Source organism: Peromyscus maniculatus, chromosome 1 (assembly GCF_049852395.1).
Source record: "Peromyscus maniculatus bairdii isolate BWxNUB_F1_BW_parent chromosome 1, HU_Pman_BW_mat_3.1, whole genome shotgun sequence".
Classification (NCBI taxonomy): Eukaryota; Metazoa; Chordata; class Mammalia; order Rodentia; family Cricetidae; genus Peromyscus; species Peromyscus maniculatus.
Genome location: NC_134852.1, coordinates 201,019,315 through 201,039,426, shown reverse-complemented (window position 1 = coordinate 201,039,426; position 20,112 = coordinate 201,019,315). Strand labels below are relative to the sequence as shown.

At 43.2% G+C, this 20,112-nt stretch overlaps 1 protein-coding gene across 1 annotated transcript in view; it reads right to left on the bottom strand.

The window, feature by feature from the left end:
* Positions 1-20,112, bottom strand: part of Sorcs3 (sortilin related VPS10 domain containing receptor 3) — a 627,324-nt gene that overhangs the window by 432,888 nt on the left and 174,324 nt on the right. Inside the window, exon 2 of the mRNA XM_006983301.4 lies at positions 9,375-9,442. Within this exon, the coding sequence (XP_006983363.1) occupies positions 9,375-9,442 (68 nt within the window). The remainder of the gene's footprint in view (positions 1-9,374; positions 9,443-20,112) is intronic.

The following is a 20,112-nucleotide window of genomic DNA, read 5'->3' as shown; positions in this document are numbered from 1 at the left end:
GTCTGGTCTGCTCACTTATTAACTTCATTAGAAGGCTAATGAATCTACTGCTGAGAAAATGAGAGGGAGCTCAGGCTGGGGAAAGTGATGAGGAGAATTCCATATCCCTTCTCCAAATGCTGGGGTTATTTGTGGTTGTGATAAACTGGCATTGTACGTGCACGGATGGGGAGATAGCATAAAATAACAATCAACAGACGCAGGCCATATGCTCTTTCAGCCACTGGACAAAAATCAAGATTTATGCATGCCAGGGTCCTGCCTAGTGAAAGAAAATAGACCAGGCCATAAAAAGGTGCTTTTTCTCATAATAAATGGAATAACATTAAACCCATAATCGAGATTTGTCTCCTTGGTGTTCTTGGGTCTTGATTCCTCAGTAAAGTAAAATGTCGGATGACCTAAGACACAGAATGAACTCCTCTCTTCTGCATTTTAGAACAAAGGCTTCCATGAACTGAATGGGGGCCTCTTTGTTTAATGACTCCAAGCTAAGTGGGCAGGTGTTCTGGCTAATACTTGCCAACTGGCTAGTATCCATGAGTGAGCAGCAAGTTAATAGGGTGTGTTAGGCTATTGACACACAGATTAAAACTTAACCACCAGGAGTCTTAAGAAGGATGAGGATGGCTGCATGCAGGTCTAACATTGTTAGCTCAAGAAAGGATCCAATGAGTATCATAAATTGTGCCTGTGCCTCTTGTTTGATAGCCCAAGATGCAGTGCCTGTAGACTCAGAGTTGAAAGAGACCATCCTTACTTAGGCAGAAATAGAGGATGGCGTGAGTATTTCTTAGAGGCAGAGACAGGCCTTGAACCCACGCTTTCTTAGAGCTCAGCAGTTTCCAACCTTACCTGGAGATCACAATGAATGAGGGGGACTTTAAAACATCAAATGTCAGAGTATAACTCATACTCACTAAACTGGAATCCCGTAAACGAGACAGAAGTCTACCTTAATTTTTTAAACACGTTCTACAACACATTAGAGAATGGTACATGGTCCCTCTCTGCCTTCCATGTTACTTACATGAAGAATAGCAAATCACTTCAATGAATGTAGCTTCCCCAAAAGTTGCATCAAATAAATAAATAAAAGGTTTTCTAAAAGACACTTTTTTGAGGGAACAGGAAATCATTCCTTGAATCTTGTACACAAGATGATCACAATCGTTGTCACCACCATCATCACAAATGCCACCATCTATCACATCCAAATCAAGAAATAAAGTAGCCTTCACTGCTTGTCCAAAACAGTCAAGTACCTAAAGAGGACTTGGATAATCCTCCATCAAGTGATCCTCTATCAGTGCATCATTGCCAGGTATTGTATCTCTGGGAGTCTGGAGGTTTTCTCTTAAAAATGGCAGCACCATTGTCATCTGGACCTTTGAGTAAGCTTGTGGGCTGAGATAATGATCATTTCATCAAGTATTGACTGGATTGCCAGAGTTTTACATTAAATCCATCTTTGCATTAAGTCCAGTTTTGCATTAACTTTCAAGTAGTTCCAGAAAGAGCTGTGGGAAATAAAGCCCTTCCTCTGCAGGTCTCCATCCAAGTTTTAACCCAACCACAGAACAAAAACATTTAACAAAATCTATGTGTGAGTGTCAACCCTTTTATTGCCATTATTTCCTAGATTATATAGTGTAACCACTGCCATAGCATTTCTATCAATGTGAGGTATCATAAACTACATAAAGATGTTTTAAAATATATAAGACGATTGCATAAGTTACAGGCAAATATTTACTTGCCTGCTGCTGTTTTCTATGTATATTTTACAAAAGTAACCTGAGAATCCCCAAATTTGGTATCCATTGAAAATCCTGGGTCTGCCCCTCTGCTGACAATAAAGGAATGGATGCATTTTTCTCTAAAGATGTTAAATCCTACTGGAGCTATAAGTTTTACTTTTATTCAACAGGAAAACAGTGCTGGTGAATATGGGAACCTTATAGTGGGGAATGTGGAACCTTTATATACCACTGATGAGAATGTAAACTGGTGCAGCCACTATAAGAGTCAGTTTGGAAGTTTCTCAAACACACTAAAAATAGAACCACAATGAGACTCAACTATACCACTTCTGGGTATATATCTGAAGGACTGTAAGTCAACATACTACAGAGATACCTACACATTCATGTTTACTGCTGTTCACAACAACTAAGAAATGGAACCAGTCTAGATGTTCTAAACGATAATACGAATGGATTTTAAATGTGGTTTATGTTCATAATGGAATTATAGTCAGCTATAAAGAAATCTGAAATCATTACATTTGCAGGAAAGTTGATGAAGATCATTAGGACAAGTGAAATAAGTCAAACACATAAAGACAAATATTGCCTCTTTTCTTCCATATGTGAATCCAGATTTAACTGTATTTATGTGTGGGTGTAAGTATATACATACACACACAAACAATTATGTATATGTATGTGCATGTGTGGGGGTGTGGAGGAGGGGATGTCCATGTTGTCAATAATGTAGAAAGGGGAATATGGCAAGGAAGGAAGACATCTCTGTGGGAGGAGAAGGTAAAAGAATTCAATGGCCATGAAAGAATAGGACCATTTGCAGGAAGGAAGGGGAACAGGGAGGACTAGGAAAGGGGGTATGACTAGAACAAAGTATAATGACATATATGCAAATGCCATAATGAAACGCATCTCTGTGTATACTAACTTCAAATGTTAAGAGTCTGGGAAGATGGCTCTGTGAGTAAAACACACCTGTACCCAGATCCCCAGAACACATATGTAAAAGTCTAACATGGTGGCATGGCCTCTAACTCTAGCACTGCAGGACAGAAGTAATCACATCTCAGCCACTCACTGCCCAGCCAATCTTGCCCAAATAGCAAGTTCCAGATTCAGGAAGAGATTTTTGTCTCACAAACTAAGGTGGAGAAACAATTAAAAAAGACAACATAACATCAACTTCTAGTCTCCATATGAGTCTGCAGGGGTGAGCACACACACCCTCACATACACACATGCACATATGAGTATATGCACACATCACACAAACACATAGACATACTTTTTGATTAAATTTAGCAAAATAACATATCTGTGTCATAACAATCTTTTCTTCAGTTCATCCTACAACTGTTCTACGTTATTTATGGAAAGAACTGGGTAAAACTTGAGTGTTTCTAGAGCAGATTCACTCACTGAAAAAGGCACTATATTTCATGTATGCACATACATTCTTGCACATACCTGCTTCAGTTTCCTATGTACAAACATCGAATCTTTCAACCAAGCTAAACATTCCTTGAGGATAGCAATCATAACATCTGATTCTGCATCTCCCAGCAATGGTTTTGGGGCTGCTGACACAATGCATGCTCTATTAGTACCTGTTCAATTGAATGGTCTATGACCCATTCAGGACTTTTCTTCAAATTCATTACCACTGAAAGCAAATAGGAGAAGGTCCCAGCTCTATAGAGAAGATTTCACATCCTTCCTACATCAGCCTAGCCTTTGGAACCTCACATGTGAAGAGCCTAACGAATGGGACAGAAAGCTTTTAATTAAAAGCCTAGTGAAAAAAAATATGTCATTCCAATCTTCCATTTTGTTCCCATTAATTCACCGAGATTCAGCAGGAATTCCACTAAGGAATTGGGGTGTGCAGCTGTAGAAGGAGGGAAGCATATAAATAAATCATGAGTGTCATTAAAATTTGTAAACTAATAACTTCTGGGAAGTCTTAGCAATTATCGTCAGGGTTTTCTTGGCAAACAGAAAATTAATAAATCCAAAAGGTCTCCATTTTATATTTAAAAAGCAGCATCCCTGAGAAAGGTCACTGACAGAACAATTAGGGAGGAAATAAATGGTTCAGACAACTGCTTGTGAAGCAGATGAAAAGCCACAGATTCCCAAGAGGCAAGAGAATAAGACAACTCTATACAAAGAAAGGGATGCCGAGGAAGAGTTGGGGTGAGGTTTGGCTAGAGGCTCCTGGAAGCACTAGATGGATAGCTATGCCTTTATAAGATGCAATTTAAATATTTATGCAAGGCAAATCAATAAACACCTAAGACACATGGTCCTGACCAGAGAAGCTCATAGTCTGAGGACAAATCATCAGTGAAATATAAGGATGCAAAGCTGACCATGAGCAGAGAAGGAACATCCAACCCAGGGATGTAAAGGATTCCAGCAAAACGTACTTAACAATCAATCTTCCTCCATAAGCATCCTAACAAGGAACCCTCATTGTTCTAGGTACCCAGAGGTCAGACAGCCAGGAGACACAACTGTAGTCTAGTAGCTTTTCTATGAAGATAGTATCTCCCATTCTTCAAAGTGGTAGTTGAAATAAAGCAAGAGAAGAGAAAGATGAAGATCAAATGTCCACCAAATGTGTAAGGGGTATTTACTCATTTATTCTTGGCTCTTTTATGCCTAGATAATTACAAATTCACATAAACTTTCTGAGGACTCCTAACTCAATACCCAGAAGAAAGCTTCTACAGGAAACCACAGTTGTGGAGACCCCAGGCTTGTGGAGATCCCATGCACATGTGTGAAGATTTTATTCATGCAATGTATTTTTATCTCAGGTTAAGCCTTCACAGACCACTGTCAGAGACTACACTTGGGATGGGCAAGTCCAGCAAGCCGTTTGTCAATCAAAACATAACTCTTGGCCATGGCATATATATTTAGAACCAAAGACTCCAAACTCCCATAGTAGGTTAACTTGCCTTATGAGAGTTTAACTTTTTTAAATGAGGACTTTAAATGCCTCCAAATGAGGCAAGGGTACCCATGTGTGCAGAGGTACATAGAGATGTCACAGAAGTATTGCCACATGTGGATTTCACAGAAAGTCCCTTTTTATCAGTCTACAGTACCTACACACCAAATGATTCAGGAATGGAGAAGACAGAATTAGTATAGTTGCCTCTAGTGAAGTTTCAACTTAGGACAAAAATACTGAAGAGGGAATGTCATACCATAGACCAGGGAAGTTCCTAATCTCAGTGTCATAACCCAGATTTTTCAGGGGAAGCACTGTGTCCTCAAAAAAGTCAATCCTGATTCATCAATTCTTTGCACTTGAACTCCAATATGCACTGTGTCCTTTGACTGAGATCATCATACACTTGCACTAAATGGTGACTTTACACAGCCATCTTAGTGTTAGTGAAGAAAAACTATGGCCACCTCCAGCTTACCAAGACCAAAGAACCACAGAAGGAATACCACAAGGACACAGAAACAGATGTACAATTTGATGCCTTCAATCATTCTGTATATTTAGAAGTAGAGGTTCTCTGAATTATTAACCCAGTGGGGGCAAATAATCCTATCACACTGAAATCTGGCAGGGGATGTCACCTTGTCAAGACATCAGCTACTCCGGGGCTTCCCTGTCGCACAGAAGATCACCAAATTCATTTTCAACGTGCTTAAGCATATTAAGCCAAAGCAAGAGGCTGAAAGGGTGCATGGTTAATTTAGTTTCTTTTTATCTTTCCACTGTGTTAGGGAGGAAAATCAGAGTGCTCTAGGCTCTAACTGTAAAGTCTTTCGTCATTATCAATACAGGAAAAGGAAATCAGAGATAAGCTCAGGGACAAAGGTAGCAGACAGTGAAGGGTTAGAAGTCTCCTAGCGGCCCCAGCAAACCAGCCTGCAAAGGTCTGCAAAATTTAGGAGTGGTGTCTTTTTCATTCATTTTCTAACACTGAATTTCTAAGGTTTTATCAACATGTGAAAGTCCTGAAATCTAACACAAAAATACATCCTTGTCTGACATTTATCCACTAGCAAAGCTCCATAAATCTCTATAAGTCCTCAAAATGTCACACCATATGGAATATGTTTTCTGTTAACTGTACTGGAGGAACCAACCAACCTGGGACTGTGCCCCTTCAGTCAACTCAATGGGTCCCCATGCTCCCCCCCCATCTGGCTCTTTGCCTCATATTTGGCTCCCTCATCACCTATAGACAAGCCCAGAGAAGCTAGTCCATAACAAAAATTATCTTCAACAAGGTAGACATCAATATTCTGATCATCCCCCCCAGAGAGCCCAAGGGACAACAATCTGGGACACTCTCCTCCCTCCTTAACTCCTGTCTTTATCCTTAAAGTCACTACTAACTAGAGGACCCAGAACACACCCCTTGATGGCCTACGAGTTCCCTCACACAAGCTCCTATAGCAATGGATTCCTAAATGAAAAGTCAATAATGAAATGAAAACCCTGTACAAACACCCAGAGCTCTACTAATCATTAATAATTACAACAAAGTGAGTGTTTCCTACATCAGTTACTGTCCTAAGTGGTTTTGCATTTATTATTTAATCCTTACATGTCACTCACTAATTCATTCATTGAGCAAACATGTATTAAGCACCTCTTGAGTGCCAAATTCTCCTCTAGGTGCTGGGGACATAGCACTAACTGAAAATAAAAAATAAAATAAGCCAGCCTTCCTCTCTCCAAAGTTTAGACATTAGTGGTTGTCTGTGGGTAATAAATAAAACAATAAGTAAATATTTAACATGTCAAATAGTGATTAAATATGGGATAGGAGAAGGTGGCTAGGCAATGAAATGTGAAATTCTAGGGAAAGGGCTCACAGACAAGGCACATGTAAGCAGAGAGGGAGGGGAAGAAGCAGGGGCTCCCTGAACCCTGGGGTTCTAAACCAGAAAGGAGTTGATCATAGACACTCTAGGGAACTGTGTGGTGCTTGTGTTTGGGGAACCACAAGGAAAACATACCAAGTGCACATGTGTGTTCTGTATTGTCACCAGCTTCTATGAAGGAAAATGGGACTTAGAGGCTGGTGTGGTACTAAGTGGTGGAGTGTGATAAAGCACGTACTCAATTCTGATCCTTACACTGTACTACAGGACTATATTTTCCAAAGAATATCTTTGCTAATGCCACTATGGATTTTATTGAAATAAAATCACCCTGGATTATCCAAGTGGGGCCTTGATCTAACCACAAACCCATGGTCAGGGATGCAGGGAGGGGGCACTGACCTAGGAGAATATCGGGGAAGATGAAGACAAGATTGGAGGGATGCAATTAGCAGGTCTGTGAGTGGCCTCCAAACATGGAAAGAGGTAAAACTTTCCTGCATAAAGCTTCCAGGGAAGCGTGATGCCCTAGTACTACCCTGAACTCAGGCTTCCAGGCTACAAAACTAAGAGAGACATGCTAGCTCCTTTAAGCCACTCATGAGGGGTCATTTGCTGTGGCAGCCCCAGGAACTAATACACAGGGGCTAAGTAAAGCATCTAAAGGTGAGTTACAGGGTTTGCTCAGTGAGCCAACCCACACTTAAACTCTAGCAATTGGGTATCAGCGTGCTGGAGTGACTTGGTTGTATATTGCATCCACTGTAGAACACAGCAACTCTCACCTCAGGGAAAACTTCACTACTTCAGAGACTGTGTCATCAAGCAGCTGGGCCACGTTCTTGGAACTAGCCAAACCTTTTCTAAAACAGGAAGTGTCAGTCATAGGTGTTCCTAAACATAAGGCCAGGATTTGCTGGCTGCTCTCGTGATTGGACCAAACCGACTGCGCAGGAGTGAGGCTTAGAGTGTCATGCAGCATCTCTGTTTGGGGGCTTTAGGAAAGCCTTCTGAGCTCTAGTTCCCAGGCAATACTGCGTGAGTGGAATCTGCCCAGCTCTCATCTGCTAGAGGTGGTGATAGCTTATACCTCCACTGACTTTTACTGAGCAGCAAAATTTGGTAGAGACCACCTATACCAAGGGAGGCAAGCCTCTACCATCTGATAAGTTAGCCCCAAAACCTTAACTTAGCTAACACCCTATTCAATGAGATCTGCTCTAACTAACCCTCAACAAGCATGTGGGCCAGATAATGAGACATCTCATACTCCAGGTTCCCTGCAACAAGGCCCAGGAAACCCCAGGACATGGCACTGGGCAGCGATGCAGCCAGGTAAGTGACCTCTAGGGCAAGTATCCTCCCCAAGGCTGACAGCAGAGAAAATGAAAGGAAATGCACAAGTTCTCCAGGCATTCAGCAGTAAGCACACAGCACAAGATACCAAGTCACAGCACCTGGGGACATCTGCTATTGCCCAATGTGTGAGTGCATGCCAGTGTGCTTGTGAGTGTGCAAGGTGTGAAAGGGGGCCTAAGGGTTTGTGTATTGAGTTTTCTTGTCAGGCTATCTTTGGACCACCAGCACACAAATAATGACCCAGCAACACTGTTAATTATGAAAGCTGTGCCTTAGCTTAGAATTTTTTTCCAAGTAGCTCTTATAACTTAAGTCAACCTGTCTCTTAATCCACATTCGGCCACATGGCTCAGTGACCTCTGTTCTGTACCATATCTCTGACTTCTTCAGAGTCTCTGGTGAAATCCACACACCTAGAGTCATCCTCCTCTTCCTCTTGCTCCCCAGAAATCCCCCCTATCCTCTCCTGCCTAGCGATTAGCCATTCAACTCTTTATTAAACCAATCAGAAGGTGCCTGAGGCAGAGACATATCTTTACAGTGTACACCAATATTCCACGACAGGTTTGCACACAGGTGTTCCCTGTCCAGAGGAACTCCTAGCACCATAGCTAAATCTGAGCCCTCTTATCCATGCCAACCAACCCTTCTCCACCATGCCCCTTGAACCCCAAGACTGTCATCAGGATGTCTTCTTACCCTCTTAGGCACAAGGCGTACAGTGCATTCAATTCACAGAACTTTCAAGAGCCTTATGATTTAACTTCATTTAAAATAAAAATAAGCAAATCAACTTTGAAGCTGAAAAAAATATGCTTTAAAATGGGTTATTAAGATATTGGTCTTTTTGCCCATTATAATATTTTGTTATATAATACAAAATAAAATTAGTATCATTCTATAGGAAGAAGGGTTCACAAAGGCAAAACCTAACAGGCACCATGAAAGCCGCCATGCAGATATGAATCTATTCTGTCTACATCGCCACTGGCTTCTTGAAAACTGTGGCACCTTCCAAGTGCAGTGATGCCCGGGGCCAGATCCACACCCAGAGCAAGAACCCCTCGATCCAGCAGTAGTCCCCCAAGCCAAGGATCTCTGCTTGTTAAGGAATCTTCCCCCTCCATTTCTGATCAGCCCCTGTTTCAACAAGTAGAATTAGACCCTGGAGGCCTGCAGAAGCAGCAAAGCACCAAGGCAGATAGACAACAGGCAAGTCCTAAGGAGCATCAGGCCCATTTCCCATCCCCAGCTTGCTCCCACCTAGGGCACCAGAGGTACGAGTCCTATATTCCTTCTGAAACAGACTTCTCCTCGGTTGTTCGGCTTACGTTTCTCCCCAGCCAAACCATCCACGGCAGCTTTAAGACAGTCTAATCCACTTACCTCCACAGAGAACTCTCAGTCACACTCCCCAGGTTGAAGTCATACAGCTTGGTCAGGATCAGGATCACCTGCAAGGGGCAGGGGCGAGGGCAGAGGAGAGGGACAAAGGGGGAAAAGGAAGCTTACTTTAGTTTGTGTAGCAGTACACATCACATCTAGTATCACCCAGAGGAGGGCTTAGTATTTATCTGCTGAGTTTGAGGAGGATAAATAGGATCATGCAAGGGGGAAGAAATTATTAACGTAGTGCACCCCAGTAACTGGTAGCATCTATATTAATCCCGACAGTGCTTTGCATTTGAAATAAAACATGCCAACAGGAATTAATTGGGCATTAACAGTGGTCTCTACACATCTGTCCTTCTGCAAGGTCAGGCCCAGGCCAGCTGGCTTTGTTCACTGCCAAGGCCACCCAGAGATCAGAGACACCCCACCTCCTTGCATTTGATCTCAAGATGACTCTGATGTACAGAATAGGATCTAAAAGACTAAGAGGGAACTGGGTCGACTCGTTCTGTCTACAGAAGGAGTTCAAAGAGATTTTGTGTTTTCATCAGACACAAATACCTGAATGGCAGCAGGCTCAGTCCCCGATGTTCTGATACTGCCTGCCACTGATCCTGTGGCAACTGCCCCCACCTCTCAGTAAGCAGGTCAGGGGACTTCGCCAGACTCTGGGACTATCTTCCTGCCCCCAGCTGAAGTTAGGAAACCCAGAGAGCTAGCGATATGATTAGTGAATGACCAAAACTGGTCCTGGGTTGCCTAATCTGTCCCTGTGCCCTTTCCACTGCTCTAGCTGAGAATCTGAGTAGCAGGTAGTTCCATGCCTGCCCCCAGCATGTATCTGGAGAGTAGTTTAAACACAGCCTTCTGTCCACAAGGATGTCAAGTGTACCAACATTATCGCATGCAGCAGCATGCAGGTGGGTCATACACATACACATACCCAGTTGCGTATAATTGTGTTTATCTAAATGTAATACACATCTCATTTCACTTTTCTCCACTCTTTCCCATTCCGAAGTTTAACTCCCTCCAACTCATTTGCAGAGCAGCCATTAAACTCTCTCTGAGATAATTAATTTCTTCTTCCAGGATGGGACTTCCCCATTCTAGATATCCATTTAAGATTAAAGAAAAATAATCAGCCATTATATTGAACATTTTATGGCATTTAACTCACAACAAAGTGCTCACTTGGAGATTTATTCTCATTCAGCACTCCATGGGGTCAATCAGCCCTATCTCCATTTCTTCTATGTAAAGTAAGAAAGAAATTAAAGGAGAGAGATCATGGTCTATTATAGGCCAAAAGGAGTCCATGCAAGGTTGGCTTGGGACATTGAATTTCTCTGTGAAGCTATGGCTGGAGGCCTCAGGTTTCTCATGGGTGGAAGTAGCATAAATATGTGTAAAACTGGAGACTCTTCCAAGCCACCTGATGCATTAATGCAGCATCAGAGCAAGGAGCCTGCAACTACACAGTACCTTGTACTTCAAGGGTCACTCAGTGGCCCTGCTCTCTCTCTTTCATAGCTAGTTTCCTCTTTGCTAAATCCAGAGATTAAGGAAGTCCCAGGATTTATCCCTCTTCTCACCAATCAGATGCACAGCAATGAACCAGAGAATTTGCTTTCTGTTGAACATGAACACACACACACACACACACACACACACACACACACACACACACACACACACACCAGCAGTTTCCAATCTTTCTTTTAACCTCCTTTTATCTATGCAGCCATTCTCAAAGCCACCATGTAAAAGCATGAGCAACTGTGGGCACCCATGACAAAATCTGGAGAAAGAATTCACCAATGTAACCAGAAATAAGGCAGAGTGGCCATCTTGGGGTCTACAGGAGCAAAGCAGATCAGTTAATTTTCCCCCAGTGTTATGGCCAGACATGCTGCCACTCCTCCACAGGGGAGCTCTGTTGACTGAAAACGCCACCTTCGGTGATGCAAAGGCCACTGCTCCCTGCTTGCCCAGTCTGTATCTCCATAGGGCTACTTCCGGTCAACAATGAAATGCACTATGGACACCAGGCATACTCCTTTCTCAATGACACAGGACTCCTCTGATGAGTGACACTGACTTTGCAGTTCCCTAAAAGACACTGGACTATTCTCAGAACTGCATGGCAACCAGCCCCAGCTAGCCTTCCTTGTCCAGACTTGTCTATTTCATGTGAGTCAACACTGCTACACAATCCAGGAGTCACCATGTCTCTCCCAGGTCTGGTCTGCTTTCTCTCACAGGCATTTTTCCTAAGTTCCTCTTATCAGATCTTAGCTTTGGGCCTGCTAACTGGAGGGTCCCAACTAACACATCCTTTCGCACTTTTATGTGTGCTTTCCGTGTAGGTGGTTTCTACTTGTCCTCTTAACTTATATATCTCCTTGACTAGAATCCTTTACTGACTCTTATCTACAAAAGCATGAAACCCAGACCCCTGACACCAGCATTGTAAGGTGCTCCACGGTGCACCCTAAACATGTTCTCAATTATCTGGTTTTCCAAACTCTGTGCTCTATATTCATCTGTCTAGGTGTCCTAAGCTAGGTCAGCCATACTCACACCTCAGCTTTCTCAGACCACTTTCTCACATTGCTAACTATTCCTTCATTGCTCTTTCTGTACCTTCCCACCTGTTGCTCCAGAAACAGACCAGAGTCCACCTTTCTCAACTAGCCTCTCAGGGCTAGTCTATTAGTTTTCTCTCCTCTGAAGTTTTGTTTCCAAGTGAGCCACCTTATTTCCCAGTTAACATGATCTTGCCAGCTCCTGGGTGTTACATGAGTTGCCCTCTCAACTAGACCGTGAACAAGTTGAAGGTGGATGTGTTATCCCTCTGTCCTCTTCACAACCAGCCTCAGCATTTGAAGATTCTTACGCAATAAGAGCTGTTGAGCCAATTGCAAATATTGATGTTCTGGTGTAAGTTCACAGACTGCAGCCAGAGATGGCATTCAGCCTACCCAGAAGGATATGAGAAGTGGGGGGTATAACTGGACTTGACTGAGTACTCTGAGGTGGTGCTCTTTGCATTCCACGAGTAATGCTGAAGCCAAAGGTCATGTAGGGAGCAAGAGGAGCTTGGTAAATGTATATTTGTTGGATCCCTCCCCCCAAGAAAGTTTAACTCAGTAGAACCTAGGTGATGGGTGATATCATTCTATATGCTGTGAGTATGTGTTGCTCTGATTGATTGATAAATACAGCCGTTCAGCCAATGGTGAGGCAGAATAAGGTTAGGTGGGTCATTCTAAAGAAAGAGAGAGGAAGAAACAGAGAGCAGAGGAGACGCTGGCAGCCGCTGCCAGGAGAAGCAAGATGTAAAAGTACCGGTAAGCCACAAGCCATGTGGCAAAGTATAGATTTATAGAAATGGGTTATAGAAATGTAAGAGCTAGCTAGCAAAAAGCCTGCTATGGCCATAGTTCAAAAATAATATAAGCCTCTGTGTGTTTACTTGGGTCTGAGCAGTTACGGGACCAGGTGGGACATAGGAATTTTATAAGTGGCTGTGGGACCTTGGGGCTGGGCCAGCACAGGAAAACTTCTAGCTACATCTAGGCAGTGTCCGGAGTGATCCCTAGGGCATCCAGAGGCTCAAACTTTGAGAAAGACTCCATTGCACACAAGTCTTCCCCCAGCTCTGTGCCATAATGCTGCCATCCATTCCAGCACAGCGAGACCCTGATCTGGACATGCAATCTTTCTTTTAACTTGGATGGATTCAATGTAATAAACCAAGCAGGGAATAGTCATACCAGTGTCCTCCAATGAAAAGTCAAAACATGATATCAAGGGCAAGAAGTTTCCTTTCCCCTGGAGCCCAGAACAGACGGACATCAATAGAGCCATGAAGAGATGATGATGTAACCTTTAGGCTTATTACATCTGCAATGAGCAAACAAAATCAAGAGCAAAAGAAACAGGCCTTCACATCCTTGACATCTCTTACCACTTGGGGCTTTACAGCAGCCTCCGGGAAAGAGGAAATTGCTAGAGAAGACTGAACAGCAGCACAGCAAACCACCGAATATGATCCAGACTGCTGAGCAAGTGCTCAGATCAGAGAGAAAGAAAGGAGCGTGCCTGGAAACATGCAGGATCCACACACTGGATGGACTATAGATCCATAGCAGTGCCTCAAGGGATTGCTCTAGAAGAGTGGGCCTGGCAGTTAAATACAAACAAGGAACAGCAGAGATCAAGTCAAGCATTAAATGAAGCCCTACTCTGTGACTCCTGTATTCCCAGGAAACCTTTGGGACAGCACAGACATTTAATCTCCATGTTACAGGTAAGGAAAAACCCAGAGTGAAACAAACCAACCCTGTCCCTCGGTCAGGCAGAGGCCTGGTCGCAGCAGGCCCGAGTCAGCCTTGTTAGTTCTGCTCTGATATTTTGTTCCTCCATGTGGTCAATGAAACAAGGCTCATGTACAAGGTTGGAGAGAGAGAGAGAGAGAGAGAGAGAGAGAGAGAGAGAGAGACAGACAGACAGACAGACAGACAGACAGACAGACAGACACAGACAAACAGACAGACAGACAGACAGACAGAAACATCCCCATACCTCAGGGAGTTTATCACCCATCCATGAACTCTGTAAATGTTTACTAAGCACCTTTTGAAAGAAATGGAAAGATACTAGCCACATTCTGGAAATCAAAGAGACCCTGAGTTCAAGGCCTGGGGGTAACAATAAATTTGGTTTTCTTTGTTCTTGGCATAAGAAACAGGAAACAAGTGTATGCAGACTAAACAACTAGGCAAACTTCTAGGACACAAGGTTCCTTGCATACTTTGTCAAGTATCTCTTTTACCTGAGTGGCTAAAGTCCATGTAGGATTTTTGATATCAGGATCAATTAAAATAAACTGGAATAATTCACACACCTCTCCCTTTTCATAAACTGTATGCATCCACACGCACACACAGACTATGAGGGAAACTCATGTGTATGTAAGCACGTCTAAATATAGCAGAGAAGCTCATATATATGAAGATATCAGCACATATGGCATTCTAAAGTGGCACTTGACATCCCTAGACTATCATTCTTTTCTCTGTGCCTCACAGCTCTGTTGGGGTCAGTGGGACTTTGGTATATGCCCATTTTCTCTGTAAGATTGTGGCCTTTCTGAAGTCAAAAATCTCAGGTCACTCCACCCTGCATCCCCCGTGTCGAGCACATGCCATGTACTATGCAGGGTCCTTTGGCTGGATTATAAGTGATGACCATAAAAAAGAGATGAGATGATAAACATAGGAGAGAAGTATGGGTAACCTGAGAAGAGGAAGCAATTACATCCATAGAATATAATTAGCAAAGCCTCGTGAAAGAAGGGCTGTAAAGGCTGGCCTTAATATACCGTGAGAATCGGGATATATCGTAATGGTGTCTACTTGCTTTCTTGCTCACATACTTCTCTTTTTAACTCATCAGGGGTACACAGAACAGAGAATGGTGCAGAGGGAACAGTCCCAGGAGTGACAGACAGCTGAGAGGTGGACGTCACAGGCTGTGGAGCAGAGGGCCAAGCATGTGTTGTGTGCTATGCACAGAAGTCCTTCTTAGAGATGGAAACAGAGTGTGGCCCCTGTGAGTGAAGGGAAGGTTTGATAAAGGGGAAAGGGTAGTACACTGCATATAAAGAACCATGAAGTCCACTGCAATGCAGAAGCACATATACACGCACAACTTACTGTATGACAAAAGAGTAATGAAGGGCGCATCTGGCCTTGGTGCTCTCTTGGTTGCCCACCACATCCTCTCTCCTCATTCTCAGACTTTTCGTGTCTTCTGATGTTCCCAGATGCTCAAGTAAGCTAGACACTCAACACCAGCAATTAATGTCCTCGTTTCTCATTCTCCCTTCTCTCCCTCTCATTCATCTATTCCTGCCCTCTGTCAGACACTGTGAGATAAAGTGATTAAAATAGAAATAGTTCCTGCCAGCATGAAATTTAGAGCTTCCTTTATCTGTTACCTTCCAGGATTCTCTGTACTGGAACTAAGGAGCCCAGACCCTATGCAAGGCTGCCAGAGGGTTTTGTAGTGAGAGGCTTTCTATCCTTTACATATATCACGTTCTGTTGAGAGGAAACACCCAGGCTCAGAAACTGTAGCCTCTTTGCGTCAGGAATCCTCTTGATTTTTTTTCATGTCTAAATTTACTATGTCCCTTTGTCCCAGGCTCTGTCAATGGAAGGGGCTTGCACGTCGGCCTGGAGTCGGAGGGCTACATTGAAGATGCGATTTGCTGGATAGAGCGGAGGATAATGATATGCCTTCTTTGGTGGGAGACAAGTCAGCTTGCAGAGTTGTTAAATGCCTTCTTTAAATAATGCCCATTGCTCCAGAGCCTGGTGGAAACAGAGGAGACTGCAGATCAGAGCCATGGCTCTCACCTGGCCAATCCAGTCAGCTCAGCTCAGGAAGGCAGGCAGGAAGCCCCAGGGGATTCCTGTCCTCTGAAAGGATAATGCATAATCTGCAAATTCATAAATCACTAAGACATCCCTGCCCGTGAACACAGTCGGTGGAGTGAGAGCATTTAATGCCTGTAAAATTTTACTCGGAAGGAAAATTACTTTAGTTCATTAAACCTTTCTGAAAGCTTGATTCCTTTAAATCCAAGAGACTCCTGTCCTCCTCTTCCCCTCTCTCCCCTCCTCCTCCTTCTTCCTTCCTTCCTTTATGTCTTTATATTTCTTCCTTTCCTTCTTGATCAAATGCAATAACTGCACATCTTTATCGAGCACAGCATGATTCCAAATGCTTTCACACCAGTACATGCTGATCAATCCAGGTAATGAACATTTTCATCTCTTTACATTTCTTTGTGTTTGGATCCTTTTAACTAAAGGAACTATTGGGTCAGAGCAAGAACAAGGTGCTCAGAAGTGAAGATACAGGACAGCCCGAGCAGTGGCATGAATCTATAAAGACAAGTACTTGGGAGGCTAAGGTGGAGAATCACAAGTTCAGGGTCAACTTGAGCTGCATTGTGAGTACAGGACAGCCTGGATGACTTAGTGAGGACCTGTCTTAAAGTAAAGAATTTTAAAGGGGTGATTGGGTCCATGGTTCATTGGGAGAACACTTCAAAAGCCTTTAGTTCAATTCCTGGAACTACCAGAGAACAGGGTGTAAAGTAAACTGTACCTCCCTGTCCTTGCTACAGCTAGAGCATTCTCTCCTTGCTAATTGGAGCAGAGCCCTGCTGGTTTTCTTTACCAAGAGCAGTTAACAATGGAATGCAAATGAGATGCTGGACATACGCTTTGGGGAATGCCACAAGCATGTACTTTAAGTCTCTGCACCACCAGGAATTTCTGCATCTCCTCCCACAAGGGGGAGCCTCAACCTCCAGGGAATGAAAACACATCTTTTTCCAGATCCCAGCTAACTTCACTGTACAGGCTGTCTGGGTACTCATGTCGTAAACAGAATAAAAGAAATGATGATGTTGCCTACCATGAGTTTAGAGTCCAGTTGGGAGGATAGAGAACTAATTACCACAAAGAGATTGCAATGCCATCACCACACGTATGATGTGTGACATTTTGAAAAACTGTGAGGCCCTCTCCCTAGTTCATTCAGGTGAAAGCAACGCCGAGGCTTAATAAAGAAACGCCATGTGATCTCTGGTTCATTCCTTGTCCTACACAAGGCAAGAGGAACACTGAGTTTTCTGAAATGTCCTACAGTCCACCAGCATGCCCCAATTCTAGTCTACATCACCTGCCACTCATTCATTAGACCACTACATCCTCAGCATTCAGCAAAAACAAAAAAACAACACAAAACAAAACAAAAAAAGGAAGAAAGCGAGGCAGCATCTTGGCCAACATGAAGTTTTTATTTTAACTGAGGAGATAAGTAAATAGCAAATGACAGCAGTCAGAGGGTGGAGAATACCAAGTAGGAGGAAAGAATACACAAGGAGGACATGAGAAACTGGTAACAGTCAGGATGGCCCTAGGGGCTCAAAGCAGAAGGAGCAAATAGGAGTCCAGGCAAGAGTTTGACAGCATGTTGTCATTTGCACAAACTTCTCAATGAGGTGGGAGATTAGGCTATTTGTGTGTCTCTCTGGTAGTAAACATTATAGACAGAAAAACAAGTCAGTGCAAAGGTTCTGGGGCAGGAGCATATCTGTAAAATTCAAGGAATGGTAAGAAGTTTACTGAAGTTAGAGAGATACAAGGTGATAGTCATGGAAGATGAGTTCAAGAAAAGACTGGGAGGTCAAGTTCTCACTAGACCTTGCGAACAGCTATAAAGACATTGATTCTTACTCTAAGTCAAACCAGAAGACACTGGTGATGTTGTTCATCCCACAGATATGAAGAGAAAGACCACCGACCCAAATCAGCATGGCCAAATAAGAGCGAGCAATTAATTAAAGCAAGCTTTCTTTTTTAATTTGTATACACAGGCTGTCTCTTCCTAGAGGTGGGATTCAAGAGATTGACATGAGACACAGGGTGAAATAGGGGTTTTATGGCTCATGAGTAGAGAGTTTCCATATGGGGGATTTAGCAGGCAAATAGGTAGGGTTACAGAAGCAGAACATAAGCATAACAAGTTGGTCATAATAACCTTCTGAAACAAAGGCATGGTTGCAAGGCGGTCATAATAACCTCCTGAAACAAAGGCAAGGTTGCAAGGCAGTCATAATAACCTCCTGAAACAAAGGCAAGGTTTCTGGTTTCCTGGAACAGGCAGGACAGAACCACCTGTAGTTAAAGGTGGGGAACAGCCCAATCCTTGAGAAACAGGTTTATCTATAAATATGAATGAATCTAGTTTGTCTTTCCTCAGATGGCTTACAAGCCTAAGATGGAGGCAGGCTGGTTCATCAATGTAAAGAGGAGATTTAAATTCTAACAGGATGCTCTAGATGCTGTGTACAAAAAGGCACTGAGGAAACAAAAGTGAATTTGGAGCCAAGTGTATCCACCCAGGTGAAACAAGGTGTGGGCTGAACCTAAGCAAAAGCAGGAAGGGTCGAGAATGAGGAGAGGTGGGAACAGAATATATTTGATGACAAAGCCAAAAGCCATTCACTGAACTGTAAAAGTTAAAACCTTCCTTTAAAAAAAAAGAAAGAAAGGAAGGAAGGAAGGAAGGAAGGAAGGAAGGAAGGAAGGAAGGAAGGAAGAAAGAAAGGAAGGAAGAAAGAAATGGGGAAGTGCTGTGGGATGGTCTGTATGTTGCTCTGATTGGTCAATAAATAAAACACTGATTGGCCAGTGGCCAGGCAGAAAGTATAGGCGGGACTAACAGAGAGAAAAATTGAGAAAACAGGAAGGCGAGGGAGACACTGCCAGCTGCCACCATGACAAGCAGCATGTGAAGATACCGGTAAGCCACAAGCCACATGGCAAGGTATAGATTTATGGAAATGGATTAATTTAAACTGTAAGAACAGTTAGCAAGAAGCCTGCCATGGCCATACAGTTTGTAAGCAATATAAGTCTCTGTGTTTACTTGGTTGGGTCTGAGTGGCTGTGGGACTGGCGGGTGACAGAGATTTGTTCTGACTGTGGGCAAGGCAGGAAAATTTTAGCTACGCTGAACTAGACAACAAGGCATAATTAAGAGAGCTTTGTCACCGGGCGGTGGTGGCAGTGGTGGCGCATGCCTTTAATCCCAGCACTTGGGAGGCAGAGCCAGGTGGATCTCTATGAGTTAGAGGCCAGCCTGGACTACAGAATGAGTTCCAGGAAAGGCGCAAAGCTACACAGAGAAACCCTGTCTCGAAAATAAATAAATAAATAAATAAATAAATAAATAAATAAATAAATAAATAAATAATAAAATAAAGAGAGCTTTGTCAAAGAAAACATCAGCATCTGGGTCTGGGACACTGGAAGCAGCAAACTGAGATATAAGACAGGACACTGGGAGAGTTTGGAGAAAAGATTGGGCTAGCATTGAGCAGTATGTTCAAGATGACACCCAAGAGATGATGAAATGCAGAAATCAAACACTGTGCCAAATATCTGACTTGGGAGCTCAGAGAGGAGAGTCTGGCCTGGAAATATCACTTGGAGACACCAGAGATCAGACAGCATTAAGACAGATAAGATCAGACTCATGCATATTGTGAACACAAGGTTCCAAAGATGAAGTATTTCAGCAAGAAAACCAGCCTGACTGGACTCTCAAATGGACACAGGGTGAACTTCCTGAGTGAGCACTATGGTGTTCACTATGAGCAGACTCTTAGGAGCCAGGTACACAGATAGCCTCTTTGCTGAGGCTACTTAATATGTATCTAGCTACTGACTGTCCTGTGGCACCTGTAAGCAGCAGCCATTGTGATGCAGATGGAGGCTTTGTCTCAGCTGATGGACTTTCTCACCATGGGGAACTGCTGCACCTGACTTGCCAACACAAGAAACCAACCAAATCCAGTCTCCATGTAGCACTTGAGGTCAAGCTTGCTACAGAAAACTCCTCCTAAATGGGAGAGGGAGCAACTTCTCCTGGGAACTGCTTTCTCTCAGGCATCAACTATGCCAGAACTACAATCTTTCATTCCCTAATGCTCTTTTCACTGTCACAATGCTTCGCATAGCATGCCTTCCAACAAAAAGCTCTTGTCACCACAGAAGGAGAGGAATGGTGCTTAGGTCTATGTAGTTTACTGGCACTACACAGACCTGACCACCTAGAAGCAGCTGGCTTGATACCAAGGTTT